Source organism: Anolis carolinensis, chromosome 5 (assembly GCF_035594765.1).
Source record: "Anolis carolinensis isolate JA03-04 chromosome 5, rAnoCar3.1.pri, whole genome shotgun sequence".
NCBI lineage: Eukaryota > Metazoa > Chordata > Lepidosauria > Squamata > Dactyloidae > Anolis > Anolis carolinensis.
The window spans coordinates 21,507,371-21,529,170 of NC_085845.1; the positions used below are offsets into that span (position 1 = coordinate 21,507,371).

The window sequence follows — 21,800 nt, forward strand, 5'->3', positions numbered from 1 at the left end:
GTATATGAAACATACATTTTGTATTTAAACTTGGGTCCCATTTCTGAGATATCTCATTGTGTGTATGCAAGTATTCCAAAATCTTTTTTAAAAATTAAATATGAAATATGTCTACTCCCAAGTATTTCAGAAAAGGGATACACATTATGTATGTACCTTATAGGTGTCTTCCATACCTATCAATAATGTAGTCATGCACAAAAAGCATGATAGTCCTTAGACAGCTACCAACTGGAAATGCTCTTTGAAAAGTAAAAGCTGGTTCAAAATTTTGCAATTAAAATGAATTATTAGTCTTTGGAGATATCCTTTCAAACTAAAACCAGATTCCATTTAATAGCAAAAAGATGTGGTCTCAGCCACCTACATGGATGATTTTGAATGCTACAGAGGTCCTGATTCTGATTTGTCATAGCTTCACTCACTGGCAGGAGATGGGTGGAAACATCATCCCTTTGTTACCTTATTATCAGCTAAATATCCCTCCATCATTCAATGCAGCCACTGGCTGTTAAAGAAAATTTGGGGTATTTGCAGTCATGGCCATGAATACATAGTATTGCAGAACACAGATATGTAATTCTAGGTTACAAATCCATAACTGCAATAGAGAATGCCAGCCATGGTCTTTATAATATGATCCCATGTGTTGCATCAGCACTCAGCTATTCTAAGAAAATGCAAACAGAAATACATTTTTCTTTACTTTGAGCTTGTTATCTTTTCTAAATCAATAGTCAACTGCCCGTAACCTATGATGGAAGAACTGAGTATAATGGAACAGAGGGCACATGGACCTTCTGATGAGAGCATTACATGGCACAATACCAATGTCCTCTCACTTTTAATTATCTTGTCAGAACTGACAAAGAGCTGGAATGAACTTCCAGCAATTCCCTGCACTGCTATTGTATCTCACTAACTCATCCACTAGAATATCATTCTGAAATCACAGCCAGGATATGCTCACCACCTTCCTTCTGCTATCATTTAAGAATGCATTCTACTTCACCATCATTAAACACCACTGATATCCATATGTCACTGGTTCCAATCGCAAGCATCACAGTTCCTAGTTCCGTGTCAGCTATATCTTCCTGATAAGCATGTCTCTGAAGCATCTGGAACTAAGTGCTTAAGATGCTTTGTTGTAAGGTGAATGCTTTAGAAGAGCTGAGTGTACTGTATGCCTTCCAAAACATTCAGTTAGAGGCTGTAAGAAAAAATTAACCATAAGTATTTACAAAATCCCTTTAGTGGTTGTAAATCAACACACTGTTTTTGTGAGAATCTGTGTTTTGTTCAGACTTGCCCTATGAAGATTTAAATTATCTCTTTAGCTCTAAGTGACATCTAGCAAGTGTATTTTTCCTTCTTTCAAAATTTCCTCTATGGCACATGTTTTGCAAGGGGTTGGGAGAGTGTAGGTTCCCCAAGAAAACTGCATTATTTGATTGGTACCAATGAATGAGCTGTTTCTTTTCTCTCTCTTTTTCCCCTTGCTCTCTCTTTTCTTCTTCCAGGATGATAAAGAAATTGACCTGGAGCACCTCCATAGACGTGTGAACAGCCTCTGCACGGATGACGAGAGCCCTCATAAACAGTTTTCCACCTCATCCATTGACTTGACTCCCTTGGATATTGACACCTTGCCCACGCGTCAAGCTCTGGAGCAAATCAGTGACTTCAGGAACACTCATATCACTACCACAACCTTCATACCAGAACAGATCCAGACTCTTAGCCGCACACTTTCAGCTAAAGCTGCTTCTGGATTCTCTTTTGGCAGTGTGCCGGAACACCGAACTGGCCCTTTTAGGCACAGGGCCCCAAACGGGGGCTTTTTCAGAAGCCCTATCAAAACAATGTCCTCAATCCCGTATCAACCAACTCCAACCTTAGGGCTCAACATTGGTAACGATCCAGACCGAGGCACCTCCATCTAAAGCTTCAGACGTTGTTTTGTCACTGTTTCCTTCTAGGACTCTCTTGGCAAGGAGCAGCTATGACCTTGTGGGACTAACATGGATGTAACTTTTTAAAAAGAAATCAGGAGTATTCGTAACAACTCACTATCCTTCCTCTTCCCCTCCTCTTTTTCGCTTTCTCTCTTATACTACTTGAGGCCATGATTTTTCAGCCCATATCCTCTAGAACAGAGTAGCTCCACTGGCTAGACAAGTGAGACTCCGGAATAAGGGCTCTCTAGAATGTGTTATGGGCCCAGCTCTGCAACCACCAAACCAATTCATGACAGCCAGTGGGATTACTCTGAAGTAACTGCAACATGAGCCACTGTTGAAAAACTACCCTGCCACCCTCTTAATATTTTGTTAGTATGCATTTCATAAACTTGAAGTATAGGAAATAGACACCGAGTCTGTATCAAAGATATTGGTTCCTTCATTGAAGAAACTTTGAATTGTTTCTCCTTTGTTCTGATATAATTGCAATAACTTCAGTCTTTTCTCTATGTTCTGCTGCATCCATTCTGTCTGTCACTGGTGTTATGTGTCCTTTTAACTGTGGACCAAAGGGAAACCTTGCAATTTTTACAGGAAAAAAATGAGAGAAAGGAGAAAGAGAAGGGAGACACAAATCAGGCCACCTAATAAGAGAATGCAATTTCGTAGGATTTCAAGAAGCCATTGCTAAGCCAGTAAAGACTACAGTTAGATCTCCTTTTTGCACTGCAACAGTGCATATGACCTTTATGTGATTGTACAGAGTTTAAAAAGTTTTTTTCTTATGTACAGTAAACTGTATCATACAGCAGAATCTTCTGTTCTGTTAAATAAATTAGTATCTCATACATACATATATATACATATATATACATTTTGGTATATGTATATATATACACATGTATATATCTATAAAACGGCAGCTGATGCTACTGCAATTTGTCTAATAAAGCTTTAGTCAAAATGTGTTGTATACTGGAAAGTTGTACAGGGCAGGGGGTCTTTTCACCAAGAAAAGGCAGGGTGCTTTAATGTTATTCTGATTTGCATTGTTTGATAAAGCATTTTATACTTTTTTAAATTAAAACATCCAGGGCAATGTAATGTTTGTTCCTAGATGTGTAACTCGTTTGTCTAGGTTTCTGCATTGGCTATTTAGCAGCGTGCAAGGCTAACCTTAACCATTTGCTTCTGAATTAATTTGACAACATGGGAAGAGATGAAAAGCATATCCAGGGGTGCTGATTTGAGATTTCGGCTCTCAGGGGACTTGGAAAACAGATCATGGAAGGTTAATAAATCCTCTTTGAAATCAATGCCATCAATCATTGCAGATGTGGTGTGAGTTGGGAAAGGGGGGCTGTTGAGAAATATTGGTGTGGCCTTAATTGCAATCCTATATTACTCCGAGAAGAAGAAGAAGAAGAAAGAGAAAGAATGAGCTCTTGTTTAAATCTTTATTACATATTCAATTATAGATGTATTTTTGATGTGAGTGCCAATTGTATAGACTGATAAATCGATGACAGCAAAAATAGTGCCTCCGTGGATGGGCGGCATTCTTTTTTGAAGCTAACACTCTCTTACCTGTTTAGAACTGTAAAATGAGCTTTCAGTTGTAATCCTTAAAAACTAAAACGCGATTTAAGTAGAAAGCAAGCCAACTGATCCTGTGTTTTATTTTTGTTTTATTTTTAAAAATACTTATTTTAACCTAACTCAACTATGTGGCTAGGACTTGATTATAGGAACCAACTTAGATGATCTGCTTTAGGACAAATTTCAAGGTATATTCTTCAGATTTATTCTATTTTGATGCTTAATTCTGTTCGGGGAGAGCATCTTGTACTGTCACTGTCTTTTGTATGAAATCTTCATAATATTGTCTACTGTGTAAGGCAGAACAATTTTCTTATCATGCAAAGGCCATTTTGTTTCCCAGGGTACAAGTGTTTAAAAGCATGCACAACTTGTTTCCCCTTGTAACATTCATGAGCTCCTACTCAACTGATTTTTAAAAAGACGGAAATTTCTTTACGACAAGCTATAGGGATATACCAGGTGTTGCGGTGATTTTAGTGAAAAACCAATTATTTCAATGTGTTGCCTATTATACTGATAACACAAACACATTTTGGAGGCCTCAGTTACAAGTGGCAGAGCTTTCTGTGTATAATTTGTCTAAATAATTTGTCTAATAAAATTGTTTTCTAAACTTGTCTTTCTGTCTATTTTGACTATACTGTGTATCAGGAAAAAAAATCTAGCTAACAAACATAGCTTTACAAGACTCTACTGCATATTTTCCTGCTGCCACAGGAGCAACTTGAGAAACTGCAAGTCGCTTCTGGTGTGAGAGAACTGGCCGTCTGCAAGGACGTTGCCCAGGGGACGCCCGGATGTTTTACCATGCTGTGGGAGGCTTCTCTCATGCCCCCAAATGGGAAGCTGGAGCTGACAGACAGGATCTCGCCCTGCTCCCCAGATTTGAACCGCCAACCTTTGGATCAGCAGTCCTGCCAGCACAAAAATTTAATCCATTACACCACTGGGGGTTCCACCTGAAGCCACATGACAGCTGAGCTATGTCTAAATAACACAATTCTAGGGCAAAGGGTTCATTCCCAGGGTAGAATTAGCTGGCTATACTACTTTTTTCTGATTCTGTCCTTAAAACTCTTTCTCTCAGTCAAAAATTTAATCCTTCAAATTATTCTGCATTCAAAACCTTTCATAGGGGAGCGAAACAATACTGGGGTAGCCTTTGCATCGACATTTGGTTGGCTTCTAAGCTAGCATCACTCCTATCTTCTTATTGACTCCCCAAGCTGTTTTGCTGGTAGTGAGGATATTGTGTTTCCCAGATTATCTTCAATACTTCAGCTTGATCTTGAAAGTGAAAAGACAATTCCTCAATGTATCACTTTAGTATACATACAGCATCCTTTATCATGGGATTCCCAGCATGATGAATTCTATATACATCCCAATCAAATGAGACAGAAAGGCAAATACAGAAAAGCTAAGTGAATGTTTTTCTTAAGTCCTCACTTCTGGGGAGAGAGGGAAGAGACTCATGCCTAAACTGATCTTTTTGGAACAAGAGACTGAGGAGCTAAGGCACACAAGGGCAAAAAAGAGAAACTTGAAAGTGTTCCTAACAGACTCAGAAGAGAAGGAAAGCAAGAATGGCCAGATCCAGATGATATTCACCTGAAATATCTTTTAGAATTCAAATGTCAAATTGCTGACTTTTCCTAACGAAAATATTTAATATCCATAAAATTGTTCTTTTTACTGGGTTGGAGAGTGGCCAATGTTAACACCATTTTTAAAGGAATTTTGGGCTGGTTAGCTAAACATCTCTTCCAGATATATTGGTAAAAACGATGGCACCTGCAAAGGTAAGTCTCATATCACTTTAGGTCAATGGTTCTCAACCTGGGGTTCCCAAATGTTTTTGGCCTTCAGCTCCCAGAAATCATAACAGCTGGTAAACTGGAAGCAATTTCTGGGAGTTAATGGGCCAATATCTGGGGACCCCAGGTTGAGGACCACTGCTTTAGGCTTTGAAAGTGTCATTAACAGTGTGGGCTGAAATGATCCATTAGACATGGTTTATTTGAATATCCATATGGCTTTGACAAAATCCTTCACAAAGACTGTTACAAAAACTTAGTCGCGTGATATGAGAAGAAGTCCTCTTATGAATTAGAAAATTGTTATTTTTAAAAAGATCAGGAAGCAGAAGGCAAATAATAAGTTGTAATAATGAAGACTGAGCATAGCAAAACTGTAAAATTCGCTATCACAAGAAGAAATGGTGGATAACAACATACTTACTTTTAAAATGAGATTGGCCGAATTAATGGAGCTATAAATTCTGCATTGATTTACTTTATTTACGCTCAGTGTTTTTCCCAAAGCTGAGACTAAAGGCATATTGCAAACATTTTAAATATACAAGCAAAAAAATTGAGATTTTAAAAAACATGAATTAACTGGTTAAAAGGGCTAAAAGTCCCAGATTTTTTTTTGTTTTATTTTTGGCAATTTATACACATGTGTATCCTGGAATACTTTCTATCAGCTTCCTATACTAGTAGAGAACAGCTCCTCAAGTCCATTTATTTTAACTCATTATAGATTAAGAAAAAACAAGAACAAAATCTGGAATTTCTCAGTCTGACTGGGTTGACCCAAAATTGGTTTGTAGAGAACCAAAAGCTGAGACGTGTTGCTCTAAGATAAATACCTTTTTTCTTTTTTCTTTTTTTAGTAAAACAGTTTAAGAAGATTTGCTGGAATGAAGATGTCTATAGCAGTCCAAAAAAGACAACAAGAAAAAAGCCAGTCTAGCCTCCATAGAAAGGGAACTCTAGAACCTAGGAGCAACCACCAAAAGGACCTTTTTTCATATTCCCACCAGTGGAAGTGAGAGCTGAGAGAAGTGCCTGTTCTGAAAATCATAGCATTTGGACAGGTTAAAACTGAATAGTCTATCATTCCAGACCTAGGCCATCATGACTGAATACATATACATCAAATACTTCCCCATCACTTATGACTATATATTCTCTCCAACAATAGAGACACTATGCCCTTGTTCATGAGTTGTTGAGCCACAGACCATGAAGTTATTTCGGCTGTTTTGTTAACAGTGTGTCGAACTAGCCTTTGATCTGATCTAGCACGGCTCTTGGGTTCTTATATTATCCCAACAAAAGGAGGAACTGGACTTATCTGGTGCAAGATAATTCCAGAGGAATCACCAGCATCCAAAGTTTTGTGGCACTTTGAAGACTAACCAACTAAGGAGTCACAGGTAGTTTATGAAAGCTTGACATAAAAGCTTATACTGTATCTAATTTAGGAGCACATTAGTTTTCCATTTGTAAAAATGATTGAAGCAGTTTGGATTCTAATGGCTCTGACTAAACAAGTGTGTAAATGCATGTTTTAAATCAGCCTTTTATAAGGCTAACTACATAGTATATAGTGAGCCAGCATGGTGTAGTGACCTGAGTGTTGGGCTATGGCTCTGGAGAGGATTCCCAGCCCACCATTTCAAAAACACATGTAATTGCATAATGCATGCCAAATCTCACCTGCACACAAAGGATGAAAACTAAGTAAAGGATTAATTCCTTTTTCTGGCCATTGGGACAAATCAATGTTTTTGAAATTATTTCCATTACATGTATAACATGTATAACATCTGTCTGTCTATTCTAACAACCATCTTACTGAATCTATTCTGCATGTTTGTACCTATCTAACATTGAATTGACTTCTCCAGTGCCACAATCTTTCCACAAGTTTGGTTGTATAGATGCCTTCTTTAAAGCTCATCTCCGGGGCATTCCCTTCCGAAATTTTAAACAAGGTTAAATATGGCACTGGCAAAAAAAGAAAAGAAAATAACCATACACATGATCCAACATATTTACTGAAGAAACAAGGAAACTCAGCTATTCTCTGTTGATATCTCGAATTGCCTGCTCAGTTACATCCCTTGGCCCAATCTCCCAATCTTAGCAGCCAGAAGACACACTAAGTGAAGGAGGTTTGTTCTAGAATTCTATCTTGGGAGAAAGACAGGATGTAAATTCAATAGATACATAAATAAATGATTCTGCTGTTGATTGCAGCACAAGAGGATGCCTCTAGTCTTCTACCATTGTGATGAGGTCCTACTTCCGGTTGTCACAACCTCATTCACTGGTGAGAAGGGCCTGGAGGAGACATCATTCTCCAGCATGCTAATCAACAGACTGCCATTTATTGGTGCAACTACTGACTGATAAGTTCTGTATGGTGGGGTATTTATGATCATGGGAATAGTGGCAGGAGCAAAAATATGTTTTCTTACTGAATACAAAGCAATTATTGATACCTGACTCAAGGTTACAAATCTTTAATTGCAATAAAGAATGTCAACCGTTATTCTTAATCTACAATTCAATGAGCTTGAGCAGAAACCACAATGTGAGAGGGAAGATTATAACTCTTTAAACGATAGGAATAGAAATCTATAGAGAGTGAGAAATGGCCTGAAATCTGCAATGTCAACAGTAGAAAAATCAACAAATTATGGGCAGGAAATTAAGGAAATCTGTGGATTCACAGCAGCCTTAGTTCTTGGACAATCCACTCCCACAGCCAGACTGATACATCATTTTGTGACCTGGTATGGATGAACATTTTCCTACTCATTTCTGCTGGATGAGATGGTTAAATGGGAGGGGGGAGATGCCTGAGGGTAGAGGGAAAGGAGAGAAAACGCCAGTCCTCCCACACTTGTTCCCACCCAGCATGAGCCTAGCAGGGTTTTGGATAGCCCAAGGTTCCCACTCAAAGCTTTCCAGGATAAGAGTTAGGATCACCTTGATTATACTGCTGGAAAACTAGAATACAGTAACTTAAAGGAGAATCACACCCTCAAATGGAAGAAACATTAATTGTACAGTGCTTAGAAAATTTACTTTTTGGGTTATCGCTGTCCTCATAGATTATTATTATTATTATTATTATTATTATTATTATTATTATTATTATTAGGAGCCCCCAGATGGCATAGTGGACTAAGTGACTTGAAGGTTGGGTTGCTGACCTGAAAGCTGCCAGGTTCGAATCCCACCTGGGGAGAGTGTGGATGAGCTCCCTCTATCAGCTCCAGCTCCATGCGGGGACATGAGAGAAGCCTCCCACAAGGATGGTAAAAACATCAAAAACATCCGGGCGTCCCCTGGGCAACGTCCTTGCAGACGGCCAATTCTCTCACTCCAGAAGCAATTCCGGTTGCTCCTGACACGAAAAAAAAATTATTATTATTATTATTATTCAGGGACAAGGAGAGTACATTTTTAGAATTTTATATTTTTACTGCTTTTCATGTATTCTGATTAATTTGTATGACTCCTTGTGTTATATTATGTTTATTTAGTTTAATCCCTGGTTAATTTTCAGATAGTTTAAGTTATATTGAGATCATTTTATTTCATGTTTATGTCTTGATTGCTGTTTGTGTTTTAGGCATTGAATGCTTGCAATTTTTGTTATTATTTGGAAACTGCTCTGAGTTCCCTCTGGAAGAGAGCGGGTTATAAATAAAATGTTATTGTCATTATTATTATTATTATTATTATTATTATTATTATTATTATTATTACATTCAAAATAATGAAGAAGCATTGTGTGCAAATGGTTGTTTGTGGGCAAATTCCTGATGGTGTTCAGAAATCATGTTCCAAGCCTCCTGTTGAACATTCCCATAAAAAATGAAAGTACGAGCCAATCTAATCATACCATGTTGAGTGTAGGTTGGCAGCTTCTTAAAGACTTCCAAGTTTCGTATTGATTTCCAATGTAGTCTTGGCTTGATTCATAAGCTGAAAATGCTCTTTTTGATTAGCTGGGACAGTGGTGTCATCTGTCACCCTGATTGCTTCCCTGTTCCCTTTAAGCTTAGCTTAAATCTTTATAGTAACTTGCTACTGCTGCTGCTGTTATATACCTTCAAGTCATTCCTGACTTATGGCAAACCTATCTAGGGAGGATTAATTTCACCAGGAACAATTACTGAAATATATCATTCCTGTTTCAATTCAAAGTATTTTGTGGGTGGCTTCGTTTTGAAAGAACACATCTTTCACGTGTGTACGTTAATCATTGATGCCGAAATCATAAAGTGATGGACAGGTGTGAGTAAACCAGCCAAAGAAAAATAAGCTGCCAGGGGAAGGAAAGATCAACATTTTTCTACATAAGAAAAAAAAAATTTTTTTAGATAAATACATTTTGATTTTGCCAGCCAGTATTTTAGTGGTTTGAGCAGGTCAACTTTCTGCATTTCAGAGTTTCCTGAACACCAACAAGGGAAAGGTGAACCTTTATTGTTATTGTGTGCCTTCAAGTCATTTCTGAATTATGGTGATTCTAAAGTGACCTTATCATGAGGTTTTCTGCAGCTAAGACTGTGTGACTCACAGTCATCCATGGCCAAGATTGATCTTTAGAGTCATAGTCCAGTGCTAAAGCCACTAAATGTTACTTGACTATATTTCTTAATTTAGATATTGTCTTGGAGTGTGCCTATGGATGTGATTTTTTTTCTGCTAAATATTTCTTATATATATTTAATCTCTCTGCTCTTTTTATGTGTATTCCAAGGTGTATAAATTGCCAACATGTCAGAGTGAAATGTACTGTTGTTAGATACAGTCATATAGCTTTTAAGGGTGAATTAGGCTAAAAAGGTTTTTAAAAATCCTTGTCAAAGGTACTGCATGTAACGATTCTGACCAGTACTATTTCCCCAATATCTCAAACAGGGATTTTTGCAAGATGTACCATTTATACTGGAACCTGCAGCATATATATGCCTAATCTTCTTCCTCTGAATCCAAGTCTTTCTGATCTGTTTGTCTAAGGGTGCATCTACAGTGTAGTATTAATACAGTTTGGCATCACTTTAACTCCCATGGCTCAATACAGTGGAATGATAGGAGCTTTAGCTCTCTCCCAAAGAGTACTGGTGCCTCACCAAACTTCAAATCATAGGATTCCAAAGCATTGAGCCATGGCTGGATGTTAAAAGTAGCGTTGAACTGCATTAATTCTAGAATGTAGATGTACCCCCAGACAGTAAACCATTATGCCCCTTTAGTACCCAGTACGTTGACTGAAGTCAAGGACTGCATGAAATAACTGTTTGGAAAAGGGAAATCTCTGGATAAAACTATGCTCCAGACATGGAATTTAATTTATCTCTGGCTCTTTCAGAAAAATAAACAAGTCCTCAGCAAATATTTGTGATCTGTGAATTCTTCTGCAGCCACCAGATGGCAGCTTAGTACTATGTCAAATAGCTTTAATTTTTAAAAGCAAGTCATAACTGTGTTCTTTCCATATGTTTTCCAAAACAGTAGAGGAATGCTCCAAAATAATTCTTACTGTTCAGAAATTTTAATCTGCAGTTAGAAAGCTTGCAGATCAATATACTCTGTGTGTTGTGTTAGGAATTTAAAACGGCAAGTCCCACATGTAGGTAAGAAAACAGCCCAATATGGTGTTGATACAAAGAGAATTAAAAAATTGATCTAATGTTCTGTGTAAGACATTATTATTTCTGTACAAATCAGACAGAAGAGGGAAGTGTTGGGTAGTACATTATGGCCTTCATACCTGAGTACCCAGTATCTGCATGTAACAAAATATGTTGCCTTTAGGAATGTCTAGGGAGCCTCCGCCTGCAAAGGTTAAACCACTGAGCTGCTGAACTTGCTGAGCAAAAAGTCAGCAGTTTGAATCTGGAGAGTGGGGTGAGCACCTGCTGTTAACCCCAGCTTCTGCCAACCTAGCAGTTTGAAAACATGCAAATGTGAGCAGATCAATAGGTACTGCTCTGGTGGGAAGGTAATGGCACTCCATGAAGTCATGCCGGCCACATGACTTTGGAGGAGACTACGGACAACACGGGCTCTTCGGCTTAAAGATGGAGATGAGCTCCAACTCCCAGAGTCAGACACGACTAGACTTAGTGTCAGGATAAAAACCTTTACCTTTACCTTTAGTAATGTCTTAGATCTCCAGTATAACTCTATGGTATCTTTTGGCATAAATCATTCATTTCCATAGGGTTCACTATTATTCATGGTAAGCTCTGAACATATACCCCATGGATATAGTGTATTGGGCTACTACTGAGTATATGGAAGTTATTTCTATCCTCCACAAGACCTCTATGGGATGCTGAAAAAATACTGCAAAACAGCATACTCTGGAGACTAAGGGGTATGATTTGCCACTTAAATATTGTTGTAGGCCATTTCACGCTACACGATTAAAACACTATGATTCCAGCTTAACAACTATGGCTCCATAGTACCATGGAGGGATATCTCAAGTTCTTAGTCATAGAGCTGTAGTGCCAAGATTCCAGAAGACATTGCCATGGTAGTTAAAGTAGAATCAGTGTTGAAATGGTTTGATGTGTTGGACCCTGGGTCTGTTTTAGGCCAGAAAAACCCTACGGTATGTCAAAAATAGGATCTGGAAATACTAAAATGGGCCCGGGACTTCAAGACAGACTCTAAATGTGGAGCTTGTTTCCAAAAGGTACCAAATTCATCTGAGCAAATGTTAAAGGAATAAAAAAAAACATGCAGAGGATATGCTTTATTTTGCTATAAAATGCAATTTTCTAAGTCATGTTGCTGTATACTGGAATGAAGAAAATGATGATGGAGCACTGCTCTTAAAAGAGTCTTCGCAAGTAAAGTCCAAATAAAGTCCCAAGTCTACAGGGGTTCCCGGGTATTTTTGTACCCTGTTTCGGGGAGAAAATCCTCTTCTTCAGGAGATGGTATACTTCGCAACAATGAACTTATATCTAAAACAAATTAGTAATTCTAATCTCTAATTTGTTAAGAGCAGAATTCAAACGATCTTAACAAATTAGAGAGATGGGCCGAAACTAACAAAATGAAGTTCAACAGGGACAAATGCAAGATACTTCACTTCGGCAGAAAAAATGGAATGCAAAGATACAGAATGGGGGACACCTGGTTGGACAGCAGTACGTGTGAAAAAGATCTTGGAGTCCTTGTGGACAAGTTAAACATGCGCCTACAATGTGATGCAGCAGCGAAAAAAGCCAAAGGGGATCTGGCCTGCATAAATAGGGGTATAGCATCTAGATCCAGGGAAGTCATGCTACCCCTCTATTCTGCCTTGGTCAGACCACACCTGGAATACTGTGTCCAATTCTGGGCACCGCAATTGAAGGGAGATGTTGACCAGCTGGAAAGCGTCCAGAGGAGGGCAACTAAAATGATCAAGGGTCTGGAGAACAAGCCCTATGAGGAGCGGCTTAAAGAGCTGGGTATGTTTAGCCTGAAAAATAGAAGGCTGAGAGGAGACATGATAGCCATGTACAACTATGTGAGGGGAAGTCATAGGGAGGAGGGAGCAAGCTTGTTTTCTGCTGCCCTGCAGACTAGGACACGGAACAATGGCTTCAAACTACAGGAAAGGAGATTCCACCTGAACATCAGGAAGAACTTCCTCACTGTGAGGGCTGTTTGGCAGTGGAACTCTCTGCCCCGGGCCATGGTGGAGGCTCCTTCTTTGGAGGCTTTTAAACAGAGGCTGGATGGTCATCTGTTGGGGGTGCTTTGAATGAGATTTTCCTGCTTCTTGCAGGGGGTTGGGCTGGATGGCCCGTGAGGTCTCTTCCAACTCTACAATTCTATGATTCTATGAGTAACAGTATTTTACCAGCAGTATTAACAGAAGTAAAGGTAACCCATATCTGTTATATACTTACATAGTGCTTGTGGTGATTTCAGCTGCGAGTAACTACCACGCTCCCTTAGAATAAGCAATAAGCAAAACTACCCCGCTCCCTTAGAATCATTGATCATGTTTGGAATTCTGCCTAAGAGATGCTCAACCTGTGCGGCACCTTTAAGCTTTTTGCACACCTGTACCCTGAAGCATCAGGAAGCGAAAGTGTCGCCACCCACGTGGGCCATCGGGGGGCCTTTGGGGAGTCCGGGCCGGGGCTGCGGGGCCGGGCCTTTGGGCTGCCTGCTGGCCCCCGTCCCCTCCCTCTGTCCTTCTTTCCTTCCTTCCTTCCTTCCCGGGCGGGGGAGGGAGGGCGTTGCCGGGGCGACGGGGCTGGCGCGTCCGCAATGCAGACTGCCTCCCCTTGGAAGCCAACCCCGCGTCCCATGGTGCGCGCCCTTTTCCAAAGAGGAAGCCGAGCGTGGCGAATGGGACACAGACTGCCATTGTCCCCGCGACGTTTTAATAACCCGCACCTACAATATCCAACCTGTTGTTTGCACAGGGGACAACCCCCGCGACAAGAGCAAAGAAAGCCACCCGAAGGAGGGGGGGCGGCCGGGCAAAGGACCTCGGCCGAGACTCCGCGTGGACAGGCGCCACGGCCCCGGTGCTGCGGAGGAAGAAGAAGAGGAGGAGGAGGAGGAGGAGGAGGACACCACTCCCCACCCACCGGCCGGGCGCTTTGCCCGGGAGCCCCGCTTTAGGAAGACAGCCCAGCAACGCTCTCTGTCCAACTCTTCGCATTTGCTGGCCAACCTGACGCGAAACCATCGTTTTTCTTTGGCCTTCTTTCAACTGCGTTCATGGCAGATTATTATCCAGGGATGCCAGATGGAAAACTCTTCCTAAAGCTCTCTTCTTCCTTCCATGGCCAGGGAGAAGAGGGAGTATCAGGACCAAACAGCAAGCAATGGCTTCGGAAGTCCTATGCTAAAGGGGACTAGAGCAGTGGCTCTCAACCTTCCCAATGCTGCGACCCCTTAATACAGTTCCTCATATTGCGGTGACCCTCCAACCATAAAATTATTTTTGTTGCTCCTTCATAACCATCATTTTGCTCCTGTTAGGAATCATAATGTGGTCACCTCGATCCTCCCAGAAAAATCTCCTATTCGTACTGGGCCCTAGGGAGGTACACCTGGAAGCTACAAGGCATAAAGCCTTTTTGTCCTATGCTCCAATTCTGTGGAACTCATTGCCTCCATATATTACAGCAATGTCAGAGTTGCAGCCTTTTGTAAAAGTGCTCAAGACTTGGCTGTTTGGTTGTGCATTTAAGTAAATGAGATCTAGTTTGCCAAATAGTCACTGTTAAATGTTTTTATGTTGAATGTTTTTATATTGTGGAATGATATTTTAAATTGTAAGTTGCTCAGAGCACTCTGGTGGAGAGTGACTAATCTATATATATAAAAGAGTGATGGAATTTGAGCACCGAGCAAAACAACAAAAGTAAAGGGCCCCCAACCTCGAAATTTGACAACACAACCCATCATCCACGCCTTAAGGTTGAAACAACACAAATTCACTTCACGCAGCTCCACATGGAGAGAACCCACAACGCACCATCGGTAGCCATGCCGGGAGGGAAACAGAAAGTATAATGGCCGGGGCAACAGGGAAGGCAGGCAATGGGAAAAAGCTGTCCCCTGGGTCCTAGCACCCGCCTATCATCCGAATTATTTCTCTCCATATACTCTCCCTTCTACAATATCCAACCCATTTTAACACTCAATATTTTAAATATATGCTATCAACCATGACAATCAACACAATCTGACTCCTAATATTTTACTAAGCTTAAAATCACAACACCAAATAAAAAACAACACTCTTGAAACACAAGAATGCCAGACACTAAACAATCACGGCCAGCTAACACCTCCCACCATCTGCCATGCAGGACACAATCCAAGCACTCCCAACAGATGGCCACCCAGCCTCTCAATAATAATAATAATAACAACAACATCATCATACAATCCTAACGTTTCTAATATACCGATGATAACGTACTCTATACCCATTCAGAAAACCTACAACATCTCTTATACAACTCTAATATACCGATGATAACGCACTCTATCCCCATTCAAAACACCAACATCTCTTATACAGCTCTAATATACCGATGATAACGTACTCTATCCCCATTCAAAACACCAACATCTCTCATACAACTCTAATATACCGATGATAACGTACTCTATACCCATTCACAACACCTACAACATCTCTTAGACACCATTCATACTTACCTCTAACAGACAAAAACACCCAATAATCACAAATATTGTATATTCACAACCTTTAGGAAATAATATCCCCTAATGACGCAGTGTCTTCAACCGCTAACTTACTCAACTTCTCCAATGAAACGTTGCACGTTTGAATTCGAAAAACGGAGTCAACCCCCACTATTACCCCACCTTCTCCCAACCCAACAGTTCCAAAACATCCAAATATCACTACATCCAATATCATCCAAATAAACAACCAAATATCAGTACTCCTCTGACACAAAACTAACAGCGCTCCATACAGTCATACCACCCACATGACCTCCAAGGACTCTACAAACAATGCCACCTCTTCGACTTACAAATACACATGATCACCAACCCACACACTCACACACAACTGGACTTAATATCAGGAAAAACCCTTTCCTTAATATCAGGAAAAACCCTTTCCAATTCCTCAATACTTTATTTCCCATACCACCAGACTTTGCCACAGCAACGCGTGGCCGGGCACAGCTAGTTAAGAAATAAAGTGAAGTGAAGATAATGTAAATATCTGATATGCAGGATGTATTTTCATTCGCTGGATCAAATTTACAACCTTAGGTATGCAGATGATACCACTCTGATGGCCGAAAGTGAGGAAGAGCTGAGGAGCCTTATCACCAAGGTGAAAGAAGAAAGTGCAAAAGCTGGGTTGCAGTTAAATGTCAAGAAAACCAAGATCATGGCAACTACACCTATTGATAACTGGCAAATAGAAGGAGAAAACGTGGAGGCAGTGACAGACTTTATATTTCTAGGTGCAAAGATCGCTGCAGATGCAGACTGCAGCCAGGAAATCAGAAGACATTTCCTTCTTGGGAGGAGAGCAATGGCCAACCTTGACAAAACAGTGAAGAGCAGAGACATCACACTAGCAATAGTCCGCATAGTCAAAGCAATGGTATTCCCCATAGTAACCTATGGATGCGAGAGCTGGACCATAAAGAAGGCTGAGCGAAGGATGATAGATGCTTTTGAACTCTGGTGCTGGAGGAAAATCCTGAGAGTGCCTTGGACCGCAAGAAGATCCAACCAGTCCATCCTCCAGGAAATAATGCCCGCCTGCTCACTGGAGGGAATTATATTAGAGGCAAAGCTGAAGTATTTTGGCCACATCATGAGGAGACAGGAAAGCTTGGAAAAGATCACGATGCTGGGGAAAGTGGAAGGAGACCAAGGGCAAGATGGATGGACGGTATCCTTGAAGTGACTGGCTTGACCTTGAAGGAACTGGGGGCGGTGATGGCCGACAGGGAGCTCTGGCGTGGACTGGTCCATGAGGTCACGAAGAGCAGCAGCAGGAGGAGGACCAAATTTGGCACAAATACCCCCAAATTTGAATACTGGTGCAGAGATTGCTTTTGTCATTTGGGAGTTCCTTGCCAGGATTTATAGTTCACCTACAACCAAAGAGTATTCTGACCTCCACCAACGATGGAATTGAACCAAACTTGGCACACAGAACCCCCATGACCAATAGAAAATACTGGAAGGGTTTCATGGGTTTCATGGGAATTGACCTTGAGTTTTGGAGTTGTAGTTCACCTACATCCAGAGAGCACTGTGTACTCAAACAATGATGGATATGAATGAAATTTGGCACAAATACTCAATATGCCCAAATTTGAACACTGGTGGAGTTTGGGGAAAATAGACCTTTACATTTGGAAGTTGTATTGCTGGGATTTATAGTTCACCTACAAAGGGGTTCATAAGACCACCAGAAATTGGTGTTTTCTGGTAGTCTTTTGGCGACCCCCCCCCCAGGGGTCCGAACCCCTATGTTGAGAAACACTGGACTAGAGTCATGTCCAATTTTTCAGTCTGACAACTTTAGGGACATGCACTCCATCAAACCTTACAATCATAAGATTGTGCCCTTGAAGGTTTTCATGGCAAGAATCACTGGGTTGCTGTGAGTTTTCCGGGCTGTTCCAGAAGCATTATCTCCTGACATTTCACCCACATCTATAGCAGGTATCCTCAGAGGTAATGAGGTTTGTTGGAACTAGGCAAGTAGGGTTTAATATATCCACCCAGAGGAAAAGTGTTCTTACCATACATCAGGGGAACCATTGACCACATAGGGAAGCTGATGCAATCACAAGCACAGTTGGTGGGACCGAGAGAGAGGGCCTTTTTGGTGGTGGCCCCTTGGCTCTGAAACTGTCTTCCCCAGGAAATCAAATTAGCCCCCACCCTATCCACATTCCATAAAGACTTGAAAAACATGGATGTTTCAACGTGCCTTTGAATAACATGTTAGCTTGTAACTACCATTGCCCAATCCTAATTTATTTATTGTTACGGTTCCCAGCCCTTTATTCCCACTCCTGGTCCTATTATCTTGCGTTTTGCACAAGTCCTGCCCTTCGCTTGTAATTCTTAGTACTCCCACTTTTCAGTTCTGTGATGTTCATTGATGTATTTTATGATGTTTTTATTTCTTTCCTTTAATTGTTTTTATTTATATTGTTTTTGTTATGTGTTTTAATTTTTGTATCTTAAATTCCTTATTTTCTGGGCTTGGTCCCCATATAATCCAATCCAAGTCCCTTCAGGGAGATGGAGGTGGATTATAACAAAAAAGTTATTATAATTATAATTATTAAGCTGATGAAGAAACACAATCTACACACTATCAGCAGACCTACTAAGAAAATCCAACAAATGCTATGTTCAGCAAAGAGCAAGAGGGATCCTCTCACCTCTGCAGGAGTCTACCATATACCATGCAGCTGTGAACAAGTCTACAGCATTGCCCAGACAAAAATCAAGGAACATGAAAGGCACTGCCGACTAATCCAACCAGAGAAGTCAGCCATAGCAGAGCACTTGATGAACCAACCTGGACACAGCAAATTATTTGAGAACACAAAAATGCTGGACCACTCTAAAAACCACCCTGTATGACTACACAGAGAAGCCATTGAAATCCACAAGCATGTGGACAACTTCAACAGAAAGGAGGAAACCATGAAAATGAACAAAATATGATTACCAGTATTAAAAAAACTCTAAAATCAGGACAGTAAATAAGGAACAACTCTCTGAAAACAGAGAAATTACAGGCATAAAACAATTAGGGTCAGTTAACATTGCCCATCAAAAAATTCCTCCATGCAAGAATCATCAGGGACTTGAAGCTGCAAGGCTATTCAGTGCAAATCAAGGTGATTAATTACAACGTTCACACTGGCCTCCAACAGACAATAATTCTTTCTCCCACCCTGGACATTCCACAGATATATAAACCCCAGTTGCCTAATTTCCAACAAACCTCACTACCTTCTACCTACCATAGAAGTGGGTGAAACATCAGGAGAGAATGCTTCTGTAACATAGCCATACAGCCCAGAAAACTCACAGCAACCCAATCAAAAGAATGTCAGGCCTGTGTTGAAAGCAGATCCAGGACACATGTATTCCAAAGATGGTCCCTAAACCTTATCATTCTTCCGCTGTCAGGAATGGTCAGTTTCATGGACTGGTTTCATAGCATTTTTACCATCCTGCTATCATTCTGTGAAATGCCATTCTATGACATTTCCAGCATGTTGGAGTGGAATGCACTGTTGTGAGATACAGCCATATGAAGAGAAGTCTGAAGAGAGCATTCTCGAAAGGCAGATGGTAGTTCTCTACAGTGAAGAATTGCAAATGTCTCTCCAATCTTCCAATACTCTGAAAAATAGTGCTTCATGCTCAAAGTGGTGTGAAACTGATTATCTGTTTCTATTGCAATCCTTGTGTTGGTGTTAACTGCCATCCAGTTGACTTTGACTTATGGCAGTCCTATGAACCAGTCATCTTGTTGTCCTGTTATCAATAGTCCTTCTCAAGTCCTACAGACTCAGGACCCTGGCTTCCTTGGTTAAATTTATACATTAGGAATGTAGTCTTCCTCTTTTCTTACAACTGTCTATCTTACCAAGCATTATGGTTGCTTCTAGAGAGTCAGGCCTTCTGCTGATACTCCCCCCCCTGCACCCCCCCACCCAAAAAAAACAAGCTCAGTTTAGTCATATTGGTTTCTAGGGGGAGTTCAGATGGTGGCACAGTGTGTTAAAGCGCTGAGCTGCTGAACTTGCGGACCAAAAGGTCCCAGGTTCAAGCCCCGGGAGCGGAATGAGCACCCGCTGCTAGCCCCAGCTCCTGCCAACCTAGCAGTTTGAAAACATGCCAATGTGAGTAGATCAATAGGTACCGCTCCGGCGGGAAGGTAACGGCGCTCCATGCAGTCATGCAGGCCACATGACCTTGGAGGTGTCTACGGACAACACCGGCTCTTTGGCTTAGAAATGGAGATGAGCACCAACCCCCAGAATCGGTCACAACTGGACTTAACGTCAGGGGAAAACCTTTACCTTTACCTATGACCTATTTATTTGTCTTTTTAGCAGTCCACAGTATCTCTAGAACTCTTCTGCAGCACCATATTGAAATGAATTGGTTTTCTTCCTTATTGGGTTTCTTACTGTCTAGCTTTTACATTCACATATAGAAATCGGAACTACAATCATATGGACAATTCTAACTATTTATACCCTGCGCTAACCTTTACCTTTTTACCTATATCAAATTATCTCAGCCTGGCTTACAAATAACATAAAAATATGTTGAACAGTTAAAAGTATAAACATAATTAAATATGATAAAATTGTGTTGGTCACAATAATGAGGTTTTTTTAAATAAATACTGCAGTTTTTTAAAGCTAGATAAAACAGTATTTTTGATAAATTAACACATCCCAATGGCCTTGATGAACTTTGGTGTGTATTAAGCTATCTTGACAAATCGTTTTGGCTTCTAGTGACAGATTGGGCTTAATGTGCTCCTTTATTTGTCTTTTTGACAGGTCAAAGTATCCACAAAATGCTCCCCTAACACCACATGTCAAAAGTAAAAGCTCAAACCTCAATAAATCCATAATGCCACAAATATCTGATTTTTTTTCCTCCAATAACTTAACATGCCTCCCTCTGGCAATCAGAATTGGGAAGATTTATCACTGAATTAAGGTAGTATCAATATTCTAAGGATAGGATTGTGCTGCAGAGAAATGGCCTAGAATAGCTTCTGAGCTACTAAAACCACATTGATTTGTTGCATGTGGAATGATATCATGCGATTCATGATTTACCAAAAATTAACCTCTAGGTAATGAAAAAAGAATTAGTACTAAAAACATCATCATCATCATCATCATCATCATCATCATCATCATCATTTAATTACTTATTAATCGCCCTCCATCCAAGATGCTCTAGGCGAAGATTTCTATCCTTTGTGACTGTGAAAGAATGTGGGAGAGGGGACATTTTTTCACCCAAAAGGCAGAATTCTAATTTGAGAAAAGCTTCAGGGGCCACATTAAAGTGGTAAGCAATACTAAAGGCAGAAAGCAAGATCAAGTTGAAGCAGTAAGAGCCACTTACAACCCTTGCCAGTTTGGACACTTCCTCACCAAGCCTGCAAAGCATGGCTTGGGTTTTTTTACTCCTGAGTAGACATGCCTAGAACTGTTCAATGTATGTCTACTTAGGAGTAAAACCTAGGCCTAGGGTTGGACTTTGCAAGTGAAGACTAGTCTAACCTAACATAGCAGCTACCTGTGCATAAACTTCAACTGACTTTGCTTTACCAACTTTGCTTCACAAGCAGTTCAATTGACTTCACATACTCTTCATGCTAGTCATGCACACAGGAAAACAAAAGCTTCTTAAGGCAGTTCAATTATAGTATTGTACAAATCTGATGAATACATAATCTACTTGTTGTGACTGCGCCTTCGGGGATTATGGTTGATGGTGATGGAATTCGAAGAGGAAGAAAAAACCCTCGTGATGAGGGTTCACTGGAGGAGTTGCGCAGGAAGCAACTTAGAGAGCTATATGGGGGATCTTCTGAGGAAGATTCAGATGGGGAGATGGATGCTGAAGAACAGGTGGTGGCTGGGGAAGCGGGCACTGAATGGGCACAGCCACCGGAGATGTCTGGGGATTTGGGGTCTATGGATACTTCTGAACCTGGGGTTTCTGCAGGAGCTGATCCCAATTGGGATGCTTGGAGAAGGGAGGATGGTTCTTTAAGTGTTCATGGGGCTAAGTGTGGGCAGGATGATTGGGACTCCGACGAATTGCTAGGTACTCCAGATCCACGAGCTCTAGCTGTGTGGAGTTCAGACTCTGAGTA

The 21,800-nt window shown here is 40.7% G+C and overlaps 1 protein-coding gene across 3 annotated transcripts in view; it reads left to right on the top strand.

The window, feature by feature from the left end:
- grid2 (glutamate ionotropic receptor delta type subunit 2) overlaps positions 1 to 4,183 on the top strand; it is a 1,070,019-nt gene extending 1,065,836 nt beyond the window's left edge. For 2 of the 3 annotated variants that reach the window (XM_062983639.1, XM_062983640.1), the window contains exon 16: positions 1,524 to 4,183. In XM_062983639.1, coding sequence (XP_062839709.1) covers positions 1,524 to 1,946 — 423 coding nt within the window. In that variant the 3' untranslated portion in view covers positions 1,947 to 4,183. The remainder of the gene's footprint in view (positions 1 to 1,523) is intronic. The other variant, XR_010007023.1, reaches the window with a different exon arrangement.
- Positions 4,184 to 21,800: the final 17,617 nt, after the last annotated feature.